We start from the raw sequence: 16,576 nt of genomic DNA, 5'->3' as shown, positions 1-16,576 counted from the left end.
CTGCAACATTGATCAGATTTGGTTGGAATTTTTCAGACTGTTTTTGGGCTGATTTGACTAGTTGTTGGAGGTCGAGTTGACCGAGTTTGACAGAGCTGTTTTGGAGGTCAAAATCTGCCTTGTTGACCAGTGTTGACTTTTTAGTTAGGGCTTTCTATTATCGGTGTTTGATTGGTTAGATTTCACTTTGATTGGGCAAGTGAAAATTGTATATTGTACACTCTCTCTGCTGAACTTTTGAAGAATTATAAGAATTGATCAAGGGTTTCCGCACATTGGGGGTTGTCCCTGGTTGGTGCCATATCTTATGTCCTCTTGTCTTGGCCTGTCTTCTACTGTTATTGTTTATGTTTTATTTGCATTTTACTATCATGTTGATGTGATTGCTAATCTGGATATTGGTATTGGGCTAATAACAAAATTGAAGTAAAATTGCTCTTAAGCATAGAACATACCATTGTTATCTAAAATTAACATGGTATTGGAGCTGAGGTGAAGACAAAGCCCAAACAATAGTGAGAAGAGCAATCACTGATCAAGGACAAGATTTAATGGCCTCCACATCCTACTTCAAGTTTGATGATAAGCTTCATGATAAGTCTAATTATCATGCATGGAAGATGTCTCTTGATTTGACTTTAGAAGAGCAAGATGTTATGGATTATGTACAGGGAAAGATTTCAGAACCTCTTTCAAATGCACCCGCCGCTGCTAAGACAAAGTACAAGAAAGGTGAAGTCAAAGCCAAGAAGATCTTCAGGGATTCTATTCATAAGCATTTAGTTGCTTACATCTCTGATTTGAACACATCAAAGGAGATATATGACAGGTTGGTTGGCATGTTCAAATCTAGCAATGCAAGCCAAGTTCTTTTCCACAAGAACACGCTGAAGGATATAAAGAAGGGAAGAAATAAAAATATTCAATCCTATTTCATGAGGACTACTGAGATAAAAAAATGATCTTCTTTCGATTGGAGAAGCTATTGTTGATAGGGAGCTTACTCTCATTGCTCTTGGAGGACTCCCTCGTGAATGACACGTGTTCAACACCACTATTCTTAACAACGACATGATTCCAGGTTTTGAACCCTTGTGAATGACACGTGTTTAACACCACTATTCTTAACAACGACATGATTCTAGGTTTTGAAGAATTGTTGACTAGATGTTCTCAAGAAGAAACAATGATGATGGAACTAGATATGCCTTCAAATAGGAATGAACCTACTGCATTCTCCTCTCATGCTAAAAAGAACAATGCAGGTTCAAAGAAGCAATGTCAAGGAAGGTCGGGTTTCAAAAATGGAAGGAAGGGAAGATGCTTCATTTGCATCAAGTTTGGCCACTATGCTAGGGAGTGTAATAGAAGGGATACACCTCATGATGATGACAACCACAAGAGCAACAATTTCAGGGGGAACAACAATAAAAGGAATGACAAATTCAACAATTGAGGAAAAAGGAATGCTCTCGCTCCTCATCAAGGAAATGGTTGCCCTCCCAAGAGATCAAGAAACACCAGGTATGGTGAATCTAATGTTGTTGATAACAAGCAAAAAGAATTTTATCTTATATCTTCCTTCTCCGCTGCATCTCCTCCGTCACTTTGGGAAATTGGTTGATTGATAGTGGTGCCTCAAGACACTTCACTGGGTATAAGGGAGCTCTTTCAAATCTGATTGAAAATGATACAAATTTGGAAATTATCCTTGGAGACAATGCCACCTATCTCGTGAAGGGAGTTGGGAATGTTACTCTTCAATTGAATCAAGGTAACACCATCCATCTACAAGAAGTACTATATGTATTTGATCTAAAGAAAAACTTGGTGTCTATCTCGACGATGGAGGACAAAGGATTCAAGGTGGCATTCATCGATGGAAAGGAACGTGTGTGGAATAAAAAATTCAAAGATGCATTTACACTTGGCTTCAGGGTTGATAGGTTATATCAAGTTGGAGGAAGCTCATTGGGAGTTATGTCTCTCGACACATCACTTCAATCCGAATTATGGTACCAAAGGTTTGCTCATCTACATTATAAGGCTCTACCTGATGTGAGGAAGATGGTGATAGGTATGCTCGAATTTAAAGTAGAACTTGAAGGTGTTTGTCAGGGTTGTGTTAAAAGAAAGCATACAAGGGGACCATTACCCTCAAGTGATAGCAAGACTACTGACATATTGCAATTGGTTCATTCTGATCTATCTGGTATGATGCCCGCGAACTCATTGGGAGGATATTTATATTATGCTATCTTTATGGATGATTTCTCTCGCAAGGCTTGGATATATTTCTTGAAGAAGAAGGACGGAGTATTCTTATGGTTCCGTTCTTTCAAAGCTTTGGTTGAAAATCAAACCGGGAAGAAGATCAAAATATTGAGGTCCGATAATGGAACCGGATATGAATCAAATGATTGTAGAGAAGCTGACATTAAGAGGGAGACTATTACAGCATATGCTTTTGAGCAAAATGGTGTTGTTGAAAGGAAGAACCGTTCTATCATAGAAGCCACTCATGCCATGCTTCATGATCAAAGCCTTCCGAAGTTCTTATGGCCGAAGCTACAAACACCGCCGTGTATGTTCAAAATAGATGCTCTCATCAAGCATTGGACTCCAAAACCCCCGAAGAAGTTTTCACAGGTAAGAAACCTGATGTTTCTCACTTTAGAATTTTTGGTAGTCCCGTATATTTTCATGTGTCAAAAGAAAAGAGAAGCAAATTGGATGCTTCTGGGAAGAAAGGAACATTTTTGGGCTATAGTGAAACTTCTAAGGCATATAGAATCTATGTGCTTGGCCAAAGAGAAGTGGAGATAAGTCATGATGTCACCTTCGATAAGGATGCTGCCCTTGGGAAGATTAATAACCTTCCTCTTCCAAGGAAGGACAAAGAAGCAGATTCAGGAAAGCCAGGAGAACCGCAGGATGAGCCATTGCCCATTGTTGAAGGACCAATGGATCCCATTGATCCACCCGCTCATGAGCCCTCTTCTTCAAAAAGTAGATCCTCATGGTTTAGGGAGACTCTCGAAGATGCCAAGAGACATGTTGCACCTAGAGGGACATTTCATGAAAGCAAGAAGCCGAATAGGTACCAAGGGTACTTAACTGCAATGAGCACCATTGTTCAATCTGAGCCTTGCACATTCGAAGAAGCTGCAAAGCACCAAGTTTGGAAGGATGCAATGAATGAAGAGTATGAGCCAATTATAAAGAATGATGTCTGGGATGTGGTCCCTAGACCCGAGGACAAATTCATTATCACCTCGAAATGGCTCTATAAGATCAAGCATGGCTCTGATGGAAGTGTTGAAAAGTTCAAGGCCAAACTTGTTGCTCAAGGCTTCTCTCGAAAGGAAGGTGTAGATTATGATGAGATATTTGCACCAGTTGCCCGCTACACCACCATCCATTTGATTATAGCCCTTGTTGCCTCGCAAGGATGGAATCTACCCCAGATGGATGTCAAAACTGCCTTCTTGCATGGTTCACTTAAGGAGGAAGTCTATGTAGAACAACCTGATGGGTTTGAAGTTCTAGATCGTGATACATGTATGAAGGTTGAAGAAAGCCCTCGATGGATTGAAGCAAGCACCTCAGGCTTGGTATGAGAGGATCAATAGCTATCTAATGATGTTTGAATTTACAAGAAGTGAAGCTGATCCAAACCTTTACTTTAAGGTTGAGAATGATAGACCTCTCATCTTGGTACTCTATGTGGACGATCTCTTTCTGACATGTGCAAACCCTCTTATTCTTCAATGTAAGAGGGAGTTGGCTTCCGAATTTGAAATGAAGGACATAGGACTAATGCATTATTTCCTAGGGTTGGAGGTTTGGCAAAAGCTAGGTGAGATTTTCCTTTCTCAAGGAAAATATATTGTGAAGCTACTTGAAAGATTTGGGATGGTAGATTGCAAGTTTGTGACTACTCCAATGGAACTTAATTTCAAGAAGTTATGCAGAAATGTTGTTGGGCCCGATTTGGGAAATCTTTTTGAGTATCGTCAACTCGTGGGGGCCCTGATGTTCTTGGTGAACTCCCGTTTGGACATATGTTTTGCAGTGAATACATTGAGTTAGTTTATGGTCGAGCCTCATCCATACATTGGATTGCTGCCAAGAATCTTTTGAGATATCTCTGGGGCACAAACACTTATGGCTCGAGATACACTGCTGGGAATGTGTGGTTGCATGGTTACATTGATGCAGACTGGGTTGGCAACGCGATGGATTGTAAAAGCACATATGGATGTTGCTTCTCTTTAGGTTCTGCTTCAATATCATGGATGAGCAGGAAGCAAAAGTTGGTTGCCTTGAGCACCGCTGACGCTGAATACATTGTTGCTAGTATGGCCTCTTGTGAAGTTGTTTGATTGAAGAAGCTCTTTAGTGAGTTGTTTGGACATGTGTTGGATACCACCGTGATCTTCTGCGACAACTAGAGTGGGATTCATCTTTCTGAGAATCTCGTGTTTCATGACCGCTCCAAGCATATTGATATTAGGTACCACTTTATCTGGGATATGGTACAACGGGGAGCAATAAGGCTCCAACACATTGGGATTGATGATCAGGTCGCCGATATTCTTACGAAGCCCTTGGGGAAGGTCAAATTCTTAACCTTCCATGAACGACTTGGAGTCGTGGAGAGACCCTCTTATGAGGGTCCCGTATGAGATGGATGTTGAGCTCTGGGAGCTCTGGGGGGCTTGGGGTACTTCTTGGAGTGATGAGCGACCATAGGGTGAGTGGTTCACCTTCCCCTAATGGTGTGCGATGTATAGGGTGAGTGGTTCACCTTCCCCTAATGGTGCGCAATGTACAGGGTGAGTGGTTCACCTTCCCCTGTGATACCCCATGGTGACATATGCATAGGTTGAGTGGTTCACCTTCTCCTATGGCATATGAGCAAGATGAGTGGTTCACCTTCTCCTGCCGGCACATCCTACCCATGCAGTCCGAGACTCATGGGAAGTACCTCTCATTTGGCCAATGAGTAGGGAAATGAGGATAGGGACCATAGTACTACCGATGGACACATCGTGTACTACCGTACTCCCTATGCTAGGATGTTGATATTGATTTGGGATTAATGGAAATTGACTTCGGGTCAGTTAAGAGCAGTATGACACTCTATTATTGGAGATTGACTTCGGGTCAGTGGAGAATGGTATGATACATTCTCGATCATTTCTTCTTTCTTCAGGGTTCAACAAAGCAGAGCAGAGCAGAGACATAGATGGTACAAATTGTCAGACAACTTGGCAGGTGAAGCTCTCCTAGTTGAGAGGGAGTGTTAAATTTGGCAACTAGGGCCAAACTTCACCTTGGACAACTCATATGAGGCAGCTAATATTTCTATTGGATTCCTCTCTCCAAGGTGTGTAGGATTGATCTAAAGATCATCCCATTCTGACATGTACAAATTGAATTATGAATTTATTTTGATTATGGACAAATTGTCAAGGTCGGCCAACCATCTAATTTGCACCCTCAAGCCCACAACATTGCATATAAATACAAGGAACCTCCTCATTTTGGTATCTCATCTCACACTCGTTCTTCTCTTTCATTGATTAGGTACGAATTTCAGAGGCAACTCTCCACACGTGCGAAGCACTATACTTTTCTGTTGCAGTCGTTGACTGAAATTGCAGGAGGTTGTTTTGACTTGCATTGACTAGCGTTGACTGCAGTTTTGTGTGGAGGATCTCTGTTTGGGTAGGCCACATTTCTGGGCACAGAGACCGAGGCTGTTTGACAACTGTTTGACCAACGTTGACTGCAAAAGGGTTTGCTGCAGCATTGAGTAGATTTCACTGGACTTTTTTGCACTGATTTGACTAGTTGATGGAGGTCGAGTTGATCGAGTTTGACTGAGTTGTTTTGAGGTCAAAATCTGCGTTGTTGACCCACGTTGACTTTCTGGTTAGGGCTTTCTGTTACTGTTGTTTGACTGGTCATATTTCACTTTGATTGGGCAAGTGAAAATTGTATATTGTACTCTCTCTCTTAGTTGAACTTTTGAAGAATTATAAGAAGAATTGATCAAGGGTTTCCCCACATTGGGGTTTGTCCCTCACTGATGCCATATCTTGTGTCCTCTTGTCTTGCCCTGTTTTATACTGTTATTGTTTATGTTCTATCTGTATTTTACTATCAGGTTGATGTGATTGCTAATCTAGATATTGATATTGGGCTAATAAGAAAATTGAAGTTAAATTACTCTTAAGCATAGAACATACCATTGTTATCTAAAATTATCAATTTCGCTCATATTGAAGACTTCCTATACATGTTATTTCACAGTGGCTAAATATCGTTTTCTCCATCACCACTAGGGTTATGCCAAAGATAACTTTGAAGTTGAAGAATGCGTTTGATGTGCTTTGTATTGGAGGTACAAAAATAAAGAATAAATTCCAGATATCTTAACATAAGGTACCAATTTTTTTCTTAGATAATATAGTATCAGAGTATATATAAAAGGACAAGTCAATTCATTGTCTCTTCTTTGCATGTGATATATGGTTGAATATACTTTGCTAGAGGGAAAGGTTTTGGATTGGAAGGTAGTGGAATCCCCATTACAAGGCTCTGATATGTTGGAGGCAGTTGCAAGTTGCAATATGGTTCTTACTCGAGAACCAAGATAATATTTATAAATGGCTTGTTCAGCAATCCCTGAATATGTGTTGTGTCCTGTAATTAGTGATTTATGTAGTTTAAAAGTGCTAATTAAAAAGGAAAGACACCCATTTAATATTTAGAAGTTAAATTACATGTTATGAAAGTTTTATTATTTAATCATGGTATATTCATATGAATCAACAATTATGATGACAATTCATATAAAGAAACAATGATGATGATATTATGATGTCTTGGATAATTTTTTCGAAAAGTGGTTATCAATGATAATGAATGAATTAAAATTGCTTCAAAATATCTAGAAGATCAAACAATTTAAGGAACAAATTGAAGGATTAGAAAAGGACCATACATTAGATATTTGTAATTTGGAACCTACATTAGGAGTTTTTACTCTGATCCTAGGGTAAGGATTGTATTGTTGAATAAAAACCTATAATATAAATTCAAATTCATATAAATAAATGATTATTGATAATTTGGCCAATATTTATTTAAATATGATTAGATATGTTCTAAGACTAGAGGGAATTAAAGAAAATAGGCTTTCATGAATTGAAATTCTTAAAATATAAACTCGCTATCTATCAACACTGCAATAAAAAATTGCAATAGGGGAATCAAGATCTCAATAAAAAAATTCAACAAAAAATTATTAGAGAAGATGAAAAAAAATTATCCTCCAAGAAATTATAACGAGTGATTTCTAGCATAAATAAAAAAGTTGAAATGATGAAAAGTACAATAAAAAATTAAATTGGAAATCAAGTTCTTAGAAAGAAATTTTACAAGAACTCCTTCGATGGGGTGTGCATGTGTCGGTACATTTGGCATGTGATCGGCGATCCGAGCTTTCCTCCCTTCCACGCGCCCATTTACACTGTGACGATGACAAGACCGACTAATTACTACACTGGCGTGACACTCCTTAAGCGCTCTGAGGATAAATTTGAACCCAGGTGCATGTTTTGGCTCAATTCGACATTTTGGGCAATTAGTTTGGGTGGTCATGAGTTTGAGAGTAGTCGGGTCTGTGTCTATGGCGTCTCACTGGGGCTCTAGCCTTGGGTGTGGAAGGTAGATGACACTTGCAACAACTTGAAGTGGTTTGACATTGGTCTCTTGGTCTGCCCTTGGGACCTTGGTACGCAGGTAGTCGCGGTGTGGTTCTACTCGCTCGCTTCTAGTGGAAATAAAGGCTTTTCATCACTCCGCCAGCTCTTGGATCCTCCCCTGCTTGAGCGGACCATCGTAGAGCTTTACAGGTGTGTGCGTTTTCATGTGGCATTTGGGAATTTATGTTATGAGGTTGGGTCTCGCCTTTGGCCCGAAGGACTTTACAGTCTCTTGGCCAACGTTTGGGGGTGGGGGTCTTGTTCATGCACAACATTCGGGTGGTGTCTCAGAGGTATTCTGCTCCGACACCTGGGTTGGGTAAATTGGAGCCTCTCTCACTGTCCTGGTAGCAGTATTGGGATAGGAGCTCATCCTTGCTTGGCACTGTGGGTCTGCGGATAGGGTGTTTATTGTTTTCTCTACAGTTGTTTGACAACTTTCTCTGCGGGCTCCCCTTGTTGCGAGTTGCCACAATTTGGTCACAGCAAAATGCCACGCCAGCGGGGCCGCCCTCGTTGCAAGCAGGGGCAGTGGGCCCAGGCAAGTCGCCCTGTACCAGGACATCACTAGTCCTTTGCTACCTCTTCCAGTCATGAAACAAAGGATGTCAAGGCTCTTTCCCCTGCTAATTTGCCAAGCCGCCTAGTAGGTCCTACCTCTATGGAATCGATCGATGAGCATCTGCGACACATTCAAATTGACATTGACATTCTCTAGGACCACAGGTACGAAGACTGCAATGAAATTGTTGCTTATCTCACTGACATTCAATACACCCAGAACACCATTCCGGAGCAGTTGGACAACCAACAATGTAAACTTTGAAACGGGCCTTGATATGATTATCCGTTTCGTTGAGGTAGCAAAAAAGTCAACCGATTTTGAAAAGTGTTTATGCAGAATACATATATATTTTTTTTCGTAGCATATTTTTGACACTTTAAATTTTCTTATGTATCAAATATAAATATTTGTTTTTAAATGTCAGTGATTTTCGTTCTGATTTTGAAACGTGTTGATGCAGCGTCAACCTTTTTTTTTAGAGGGCTTATTTTTGACACTTTATATTTTGTGGATATTTTTTTTAAATGTTACATTTTTTGACACTTTTTTTTTGTATGTCCAATTGTTTTTTAAATGTTGATTACTTAACAAATTTTCTAGTTGTCTTATTTTTCTTTTTTTTTTAAATGTTGATTACTTAAAAAACAAATATAAAAAAGACAAAAAACATAAAAAATGAATTAAAAAAACATATATTTTAAATGATATATATATATATTTTTTAAACTATAAAAATAAATAAATAAAAATACATTTTTTAAAAAACTATTGGGAAAGAACTAGAAAATTAAACAAAACAAACCAAAAAAATTAAGACAATTTTAAATAATTTAAAAACAAAAACAAAAACAAATTAACATAAGGTGAAAACTTATTAAAATAAAAAAAACAAAAACAAAAACAAATTAACATAAGGTGAAAACTTATTAAAAAAAAAAAAAAAAACAATAAAAATCAAATTAAAAGAAAAAAATTAATTAAATATTTTAAAATTGGATTTCAGCGTCGCTCACTTAAAAAAGAAGTTATTAACAAAAACAATTGTGTTATATGTGTGTGTGTGTGGGTGGGGCTGATCTCTGATTCTGAGAAGCGGATTTCAGCCCCGCCTAAGGTCTCAGGGGGCACAACCCTGGGCGGGCGGAGCTTCACGCAGTTTTGCCTGCCTAGGGCTGCACCCCCTGGCCCTTTTGCGATGCTGAAGTCCGATATCGGTCTCGGGGGGCGCAACCCTGGGAGGGCGGAGCTTCACGCAGTTTTCACTGCCTAGGGTTGCGCCTCCTGGCCCTTTTGAGAGGCTGAAGTCCGATATCGGACTTTAGCCCCGCCCAAAGGCTAGGGGGTTATCGGACTTCAGCCCCGCCCAAAGGCTAGGGGGCGTGACCTTGGGCGGGGTTGAAATCCAAATCAGATTTCTACCCCGCCCCCTTAAGATTTTAATATTAATGTTCTAAAATTTTTAATTCATTATGTAACTTTATTTTTAGTTTTGTTTTTATTTTATTTATTTTATATGTTTTTAAAAAAATTTAAATTTAATTTTAATAGTTTTTAAATTTTTATTAGTTTGTTTTAATTTTTGTTTTTTAATTATTTAAATTTGTTTTAATGTTTTTGGTTTTTTATTTTTATTTTTTTTAATAGTTTTTTTAAATTTTTTATTTATTTTTTTGGTCGTTCGTTTATTGTTATGGGGTTTTTTTAGAAAACACGTTTTTGTTATTATATATATATTTTAAGTTAATATTTTATTTTATTTGATTTTTTTTCTTATTATATATATTTTTAATTTACTTTTTGTTATTTTTTTTTAACTTTTTGTTTTTATCTTTAAATTTATGTTTTCATTATTTTTTTGAAATTTTAATTTTTTCGGAGTCATTATAAATCTTTTACGCCATTTTTTCAAAAGATTGAAAATTTATCTTGAAAAAAAAAAGTAAACGTTATTTCAACATCAACGCATCAACACTTTTCGATTTCAGGGTGTTTTTTTGCATAATTTTTGCACCAAAAAATGGTTTTCATTGCCATTTTTAAAACATGTTGAAAATTTACCTTAAAAAAAAATGTTATCCCAACATCAGCACTTTTTATTTTCGAGTTGATTTTTCATGTTTTTGGGGGATGTGTTTGCTAGAGTTCCCTTTTGAGTTTATAGTTTATGTTTCAAACTTTACATTGTTAACCTAAAGCACAACCAACGTCGCAAAAATGACCATCTCCGCAGCTTAGAGGCATGTGTGGAGCATATTGACTTCCACATTCATGACCATGTTGGTTTCTTTGCATCTCCCCCTGTAATGCCCCTCCATCCCCCTCCTTGATTCATTGCCATTAATTCTGGTTTCTTTTTGTGTCTCGCATAAAATGTTAAGGCCTTAGAGCCATTCGAAAATAATATATGTAAATTGTCTATCTTGGTATTTTCCAACCCCAATCTCAAAAAGTTTTACCGAAATGAGGGAGAGGTGGTTGTTGAGAGCATTTTTGTACGCTATGCAATTTTGAACATCTAATGAAATCCATTTTGAATGACAAAAAAATAAAATTTTGACAAGAACTATTATGAAAGAAAAAACAAAAAAAAACCAAAAAATTCAGAAGGAATTATAATAAAAAATTGTTTGCACAAATCAATAAGGATGAGAAAAAGACACAACATAAAGAGCTAAAACAATTTGTTAACAAATAAACAATCATTAGACTAATTGAATAAAGGAAGATGTCAACACTTAAAACTCAAACTATGGGGAAGGGACCCAAAACAGAGCCAATCAACACCAAAAATTTGATGTTGAAATGTTATCAATCAATACATCACTAGAAATGATACACAATGACTATTCCAAAATTAAAATAGAGATACAAACTACAAGGGAGTCTCAAGTGATTCAAATTATAAGACTCATTATATATTGTCAACAAATTAACAAACAATAAATGAAATATGAAATATGGGTATATATTACAAAACTAGTAGAAATGATACACAATCACTATTCCAAAATTAAAATAGAGATACAAACTACAAGGGAGTCTCAAGTGATTCAAATTATAAGACTCATTATATTTCTCAACAAATTAACAAACAATAAATGAAATATGAAATATGAGTATATATTACAAAACTAGTAGAAATGATATAGAATGACTATTCCAAAATTAAAATAGAGATACAAACTATAAGGGAGTCTCAAGTGATTCAAATTATGAGAATCATTATATTTCTCAACAAATTAACAAACAATAAATGAAATATGAAATATGAGTATATGAGTATATATTACAAAACTAGTTGACCATAAATAAGAAAAGCCTAGATGTGGTTAAGCCTCATAACTAAGTTCATAGGAAGATACGCTCAATAACAACATATGATATTATCAATGAATAATTGGTGCATCTATTATAATGGAGTTCACCTCCTTTAATATTGTTTCTCACAAAGCATGTCATTTTCTACTTGTAAATGTGGGATGGATCACTTTACACTAAGTGAACATGAAAAGAACCTAATATCATAAATTGGCTTTATTTCAAATGTAAACTTTATATCCTAACACCTTGTCTTAAGGCTTACTAGTTAAAGATAAAATACGCTATTTGAAAATTAAAACATTCGAACTAAACATTCTTCAAAGGTTTCTTCTTTGAAAATAATTCTTGGGCGAGGTAGATCTCCATCACATTGTCTTATAACCCCTTTAAAGGCGTAGCTTTTGAGCTAAATTTATCGTAAGTTGTTAGTGTACACCTACCTAAACACTTGAATTATGAATCTTTAAAATTATTGGACAACCATCCATCTTGAACTACATTCACAGTGCTCCATCAAGTTGTCTCGTGACTCTTGTAAGGATATAATTCCCAAGATTCACACTCTCAAACTATCTAGTAAACCATCCATGTTGAGTCATATTTGCATTAGATCCATTCATATCTTAAAACTGTGGGCATATTGAAATGCACGAGATTTCCTTTCTTTAGTAAGGTCGTCATCATTGTTAACACTAGGATGATCTTTAACAATGGCTACATTTTCTAGATGTGGTTTGTCTTGGAGCTTTCCCTTGAGAACATCTTTAGCTTGAAATTTATAATGCCAAGTTGTGTGACCCATTTTCTTACAATAATGATGTTCCATCTCCCCATTATCTTTAATTGATCTACTATATTGTGTCTTGAGTATAATGTAGTCTTAAGTTGACTATTACCTTCTGTATCACCTATAATGGTTCTCTTTTTTCCAATTAAGAGCACTAAAATCACGTCTTCTAAAGTTAGTGAAAACATGTTGGTGATCCATGGATCCATATTCATTGGTAACGATTCCTAGGTCTATGGCACCTAGACCATTGAAATCACAATAGTGGAAACTGTCTTGCAAAGGCATACGTCTCTTGAATGTGTTTAGACTCATAGACTCTTCCTTGCTCTGGTACCATATTACAAAATGAGTTAGATCACTAAATGAGAAAAGCCTAGATAGGATAGAGAAACATAACTAAGCTTAAAGGAAGATATTCACAATAACACTATATGATATAATCAATGAATCATTAGTGCATCTATTACAATGGAGTTTATCTCCTTATATATCTGCCATGTCCCTTCTCAAACACATCTGTAACAAGGTGCTGCTGCACAATTTTGCACAACTTTGGCTAAGGAAGAGAACCCATCATTTTTGACTTAGGAGGCAATTCAACTTAATTTGTTTGCTAATGGAATGCGGGGGTCACCCACATGGGAATTCGAATTGGCTCATTCGAATAGCTTGGAGGGAAAGCCGAATAGGTGGATGGAGGGGCCCACATGAGGCAAGGGAGGCCCAAGGAGTTATAAGGAGGGCGCATCGCTCATTTTGGGATTCATTCATACATCTTGCAAACAAAATCACTTGGCTGTTCACTTTGTTGTTTAACTGAGTCAACCGACTGTTTAGCCACGAATCTCTTAAGTGGGAGATTCAACTTCTACTTTGGGGAACCATCTGTGCCCGCCCTAGAGAGGCAGTTATACAAGGTTTTTAGGGGTTTTGGGGCAGTGACATAGCACCACCAACCAGTGCAGAGCAAAGAGTGTGTATTTCTGAGCAGCCATGAAACACGTAGAGGGATATTGAGGCAAGCAGAGATCTGATTGCTTGTCCGGGAGTTGGGGAGTTGAGGTAGCAACATTATACTAATGCTCTTGCTGGGTTTTACAGCCAACTGAGCCAACATTCCATCAATTCGAACTGCTGGGCTGGGGGACAGTGTAGAGGCCACACTACAAATTTTCGTGGTACTTGGGAGCAGCTGAGTTGGGCCAAGAGATCATCTGAGGAGTTAGGGATTGGATAGCACAGGTGAACTCAACATTTTGGAGAAGTTTTTAGGTGGATTTATAGGCAATTTCCAGCAAGTCGAAATTGGCAGCTAGAGCTGAGGTGAGGCTCCAAGGGGGTCGAAAATTAGAAATCTAAACAAGCCAAAATCCTTTTTGGGATTTTTTGGGTTTTTGATAAGGATCCCAAATATAAAGTTCCATAATTTTCTGAAACTCGGAGGTGGGGTTTTACGCTGTATCTTTGCAGGAGACAGTGTAGAATTGTTGGGGATTGAATAGTGCCTTTGGGGGTCGATTTTGGGAAGTCCAAATTGGGCCAAACCATTTTTGGGGTTTTGTGGGGGCCAAGGAGTTTGGGGTTAAAAGCACATAAATTTCTGGGTAGTTTTAGTGCACCTTCTAGCCATTCGAACTTTAGTAGAGTAGTAGTTTTTAGGCAGCGCAGTGCAGATTGGTGAAGCAACGGGGCAACCTTCAACTCGTCTATTTTCCTACTTGGGTTTGGTCTTGCTTGTCATTTCAAACAATCCCAGGTGCACCATTCCATCATCTATTGTATTTGACTTGCAGAAGTATAATAAAATGGCTCAGGAGTTTTCCATTTGCAGCTTTTATATGGGTGTTTGCTGAATATTTCATTTTTGTAATTTGTTGCATGTATTATTTGCTTGTTATCACTTGTATTCCTATCAATGATCATTACAATATCATTGTTCACTAAGAATGTAATTTTTGTTTATGAATGTGAGATGGATTGCTTTACACAAAAAGTGAACATGAACATAACCTAAAGTCACAAAGTGAACTTATTATATATGTAAGCTTTATATCTAACAATATAAACAACATTTTTCATACATATGGAAAAATTACAATTCTAAAAGAGTGAATATGAAATCAACACCTGTCTCGGAAACAGAAGAGAAGAATTTCTATCTAAATAACCTACACTACGAAAAGTCTTAATGAAGATCAATGTAGGATGAATCCATATACAATGTGATAATTTTGATCAATGCTTCGAAGATTGACTATATCATCTCTTTAACCATAATAGCATGAATGATAGAGCATAAAGTAAAAGCATTACAAGAGTAACAACGATGCATTCATTAGGTGTAGAATTACCTGATGTCCAATATATTTCAAGAAACATATTTTTTCATGTAATTTTTTGTAAATAATGTAAAGTGGGTACTTGTTGGATGTGGAGTTTAATTTTGAATCCAATAAATGTCTACACTTGAAATTTGAGCAAACCTATAGGGGAGGGACGCCATTAGCCGAACGCCTCCCACCTCACACTTTAAAATGCCACGTAAGTGAATGGATTTGTCGTACGACTCCTGTCTGTTGTATACATCCACTTGTTCACTTGCCATGTTGATTAGTTTACGCAATTTAGGGTGGATTAGGCTTTGTTTTGGCCTTTGTCTTGGAGGCTTCTCGAACACGCAATGTTATTATACTCAGGGATGGTTGTTGAATGTTTCGGTTCTCGGGTACTTGTGTGGCCCTGCTGCAATGCCAATCACAGCCATCACCGTTCTTAGCACTGTAGATAGTGGTTATGGGGCGTGATTGGTTCTTGTTTGAGACATTCAATTGTGATATGCCATTTTGTCTAGTTTATTGGGTTGGTTGTTCTTCCCCGTCGCACACTAGCAATTGGGGTATTCGTTTTCATTTGACACTTTGGTGGATTTAGCTCGGCTCGGTGCTGGATATGGCCTTTTCGTGCTCTAGAGGGTTCTTTTCAGGTAAATTAGCGATTTTATGATATCTTGGGAGCATTTTGTTTGTTTTATGCAGGTTTTCATAAGTCTAACCCCACGACAGTGTTATTTCCTGTCTTGTAGGTCACTATGTGTGATTTGGAGTTGCAGCTAAGGGTTTTGGAGCATCTAGGGTTCCTGTGGCATGTGGGCATGGAGGAAGTCGAGCAAACAACTGGAAGGTAGGACACTTGTCCTACCAACTTTTCTGCCTGTGTTTTTAAACACATTCAACCGAATGGATTATTGTGCATTTGTTCAACTTCTTTACCTGTGTTTTTAAACACCTTCAATAAATTTGTTGTGTGGGTTTTGTGTAATTGGGGCACACTAATTCAAAGCTAAGCATGGTCTCCCCAGGGCTTGAAATTCACACCCATATTGCATGCTAGGATGGATACCTATTACCCACTGTGTATCGTTGTGTATTATTGCTATTTCTTTGTTTCAATCAGTGTCAGTTGGGTTGACTGGTAGGACTTTATCTCAGGTTCAATTCTCATTTTTTGAGAATCAAGAAGAGGAGTTTTGGATGATCTGTGTATTAAAAAAATGGAAGAAGTTTGAGTTGTTGGAGTTTATGTGATGTAATAGTGTGGTTTAACACGCTAATTGTTGTTTTAAGGGGATTGTTGTTGTAAAATTAGCTAAAATGCTTTGCGATTTGAAGTTCTCAGTATAATTGTATGTCGTGTAAGTTTGGAGGAGTCAAGTTTTGTTGAAGATCCTCGGTTTTGCCATAGTAATTATGACCATGAAATCTTCAAATCTTAGTTAGTGGGGCTTTCTGGTAAAAAGGTTCGCTATTGTTTGAAATTATTTAATAATTAGGAAGTGAAAACCACTGTGCTCAGATATTTTAGACTTAACGTAGGTATGTTTAAGGCATAGAGCTTAACCAGACCAAACTTCAAATTTCTAATTAAGGTTTTTGAAAATGCTAAATTTTGAATAAAGAGAAATTACCTGTTGTGTTCAATTTTCGGGAATGCGCATTAGTAGGACGTGGTTTGTATTAACCGATCTTTGTAGTGATGCTCTTTTTTTCTTCTCTGTTTTGCTGTGATGCCACAGGCTATGCACCGAATTCAGTAAATTTGTTGTGTGGGTTTTGTGTAATTGGG

The 16,576-nt window shown here is 37.4% G+C and overlaps 1 protein-coding gene across 3 annotated transcripts in view; it reads left to right on the top strand.

Annotated features, from left to right (window-relative positions):
• The window catches only part of LOC149205819 (uncharacterized), a 55,671-nt gene that overhangs the window by 32,347 nt on the left and 6,748 nt on the right, over positions 1-16,576 (top strand). The window contains exon 3 of one of the 3 annotated variants that reach the window (XR_016252494.1): positions 6,354-6,370. The exons of 1 other annotated variant lie outside the window; for it this stretch is intronic. Coding sequence is in view for 1 of the 2 variants with exons in the window: in XM_089395170.1 (XP_089251296.1) it covers positions 15,517-15,550 (34 nt within the window). In the remaining variant the exon portion in view is untranslated. Of the gene's footprint in view, positions 1-6,353; positions 6,371-15,516; positions 15,566-16,576 lie in introns of those variants that run through there. One more of the 3 variants, XM_089395170.1, reaches the window with a different exon arrangement.

The sequence above is a fragment of the Pinus tabuliformis genome, chromosome 1_2 (assembly GCF_031772625.1).
Source record: "Pinus tabuliformis cultivar Carrire ecotype Pingquan chromosome 1_2, CPIR1, whole genome shotgun sequence".
In the NCBI taxonomy this organism is placed as follows: Eukaryota; Viridiplantae; Streptophyta; class Pinopsida; order Pinales; family Pinaceae; genus Pinus; species Pinus tabuliformis.
Note: the sequence above shows the minus strand (reverse complement) of the source record. Positions and strands in the feature narration are given on the sequence as shown.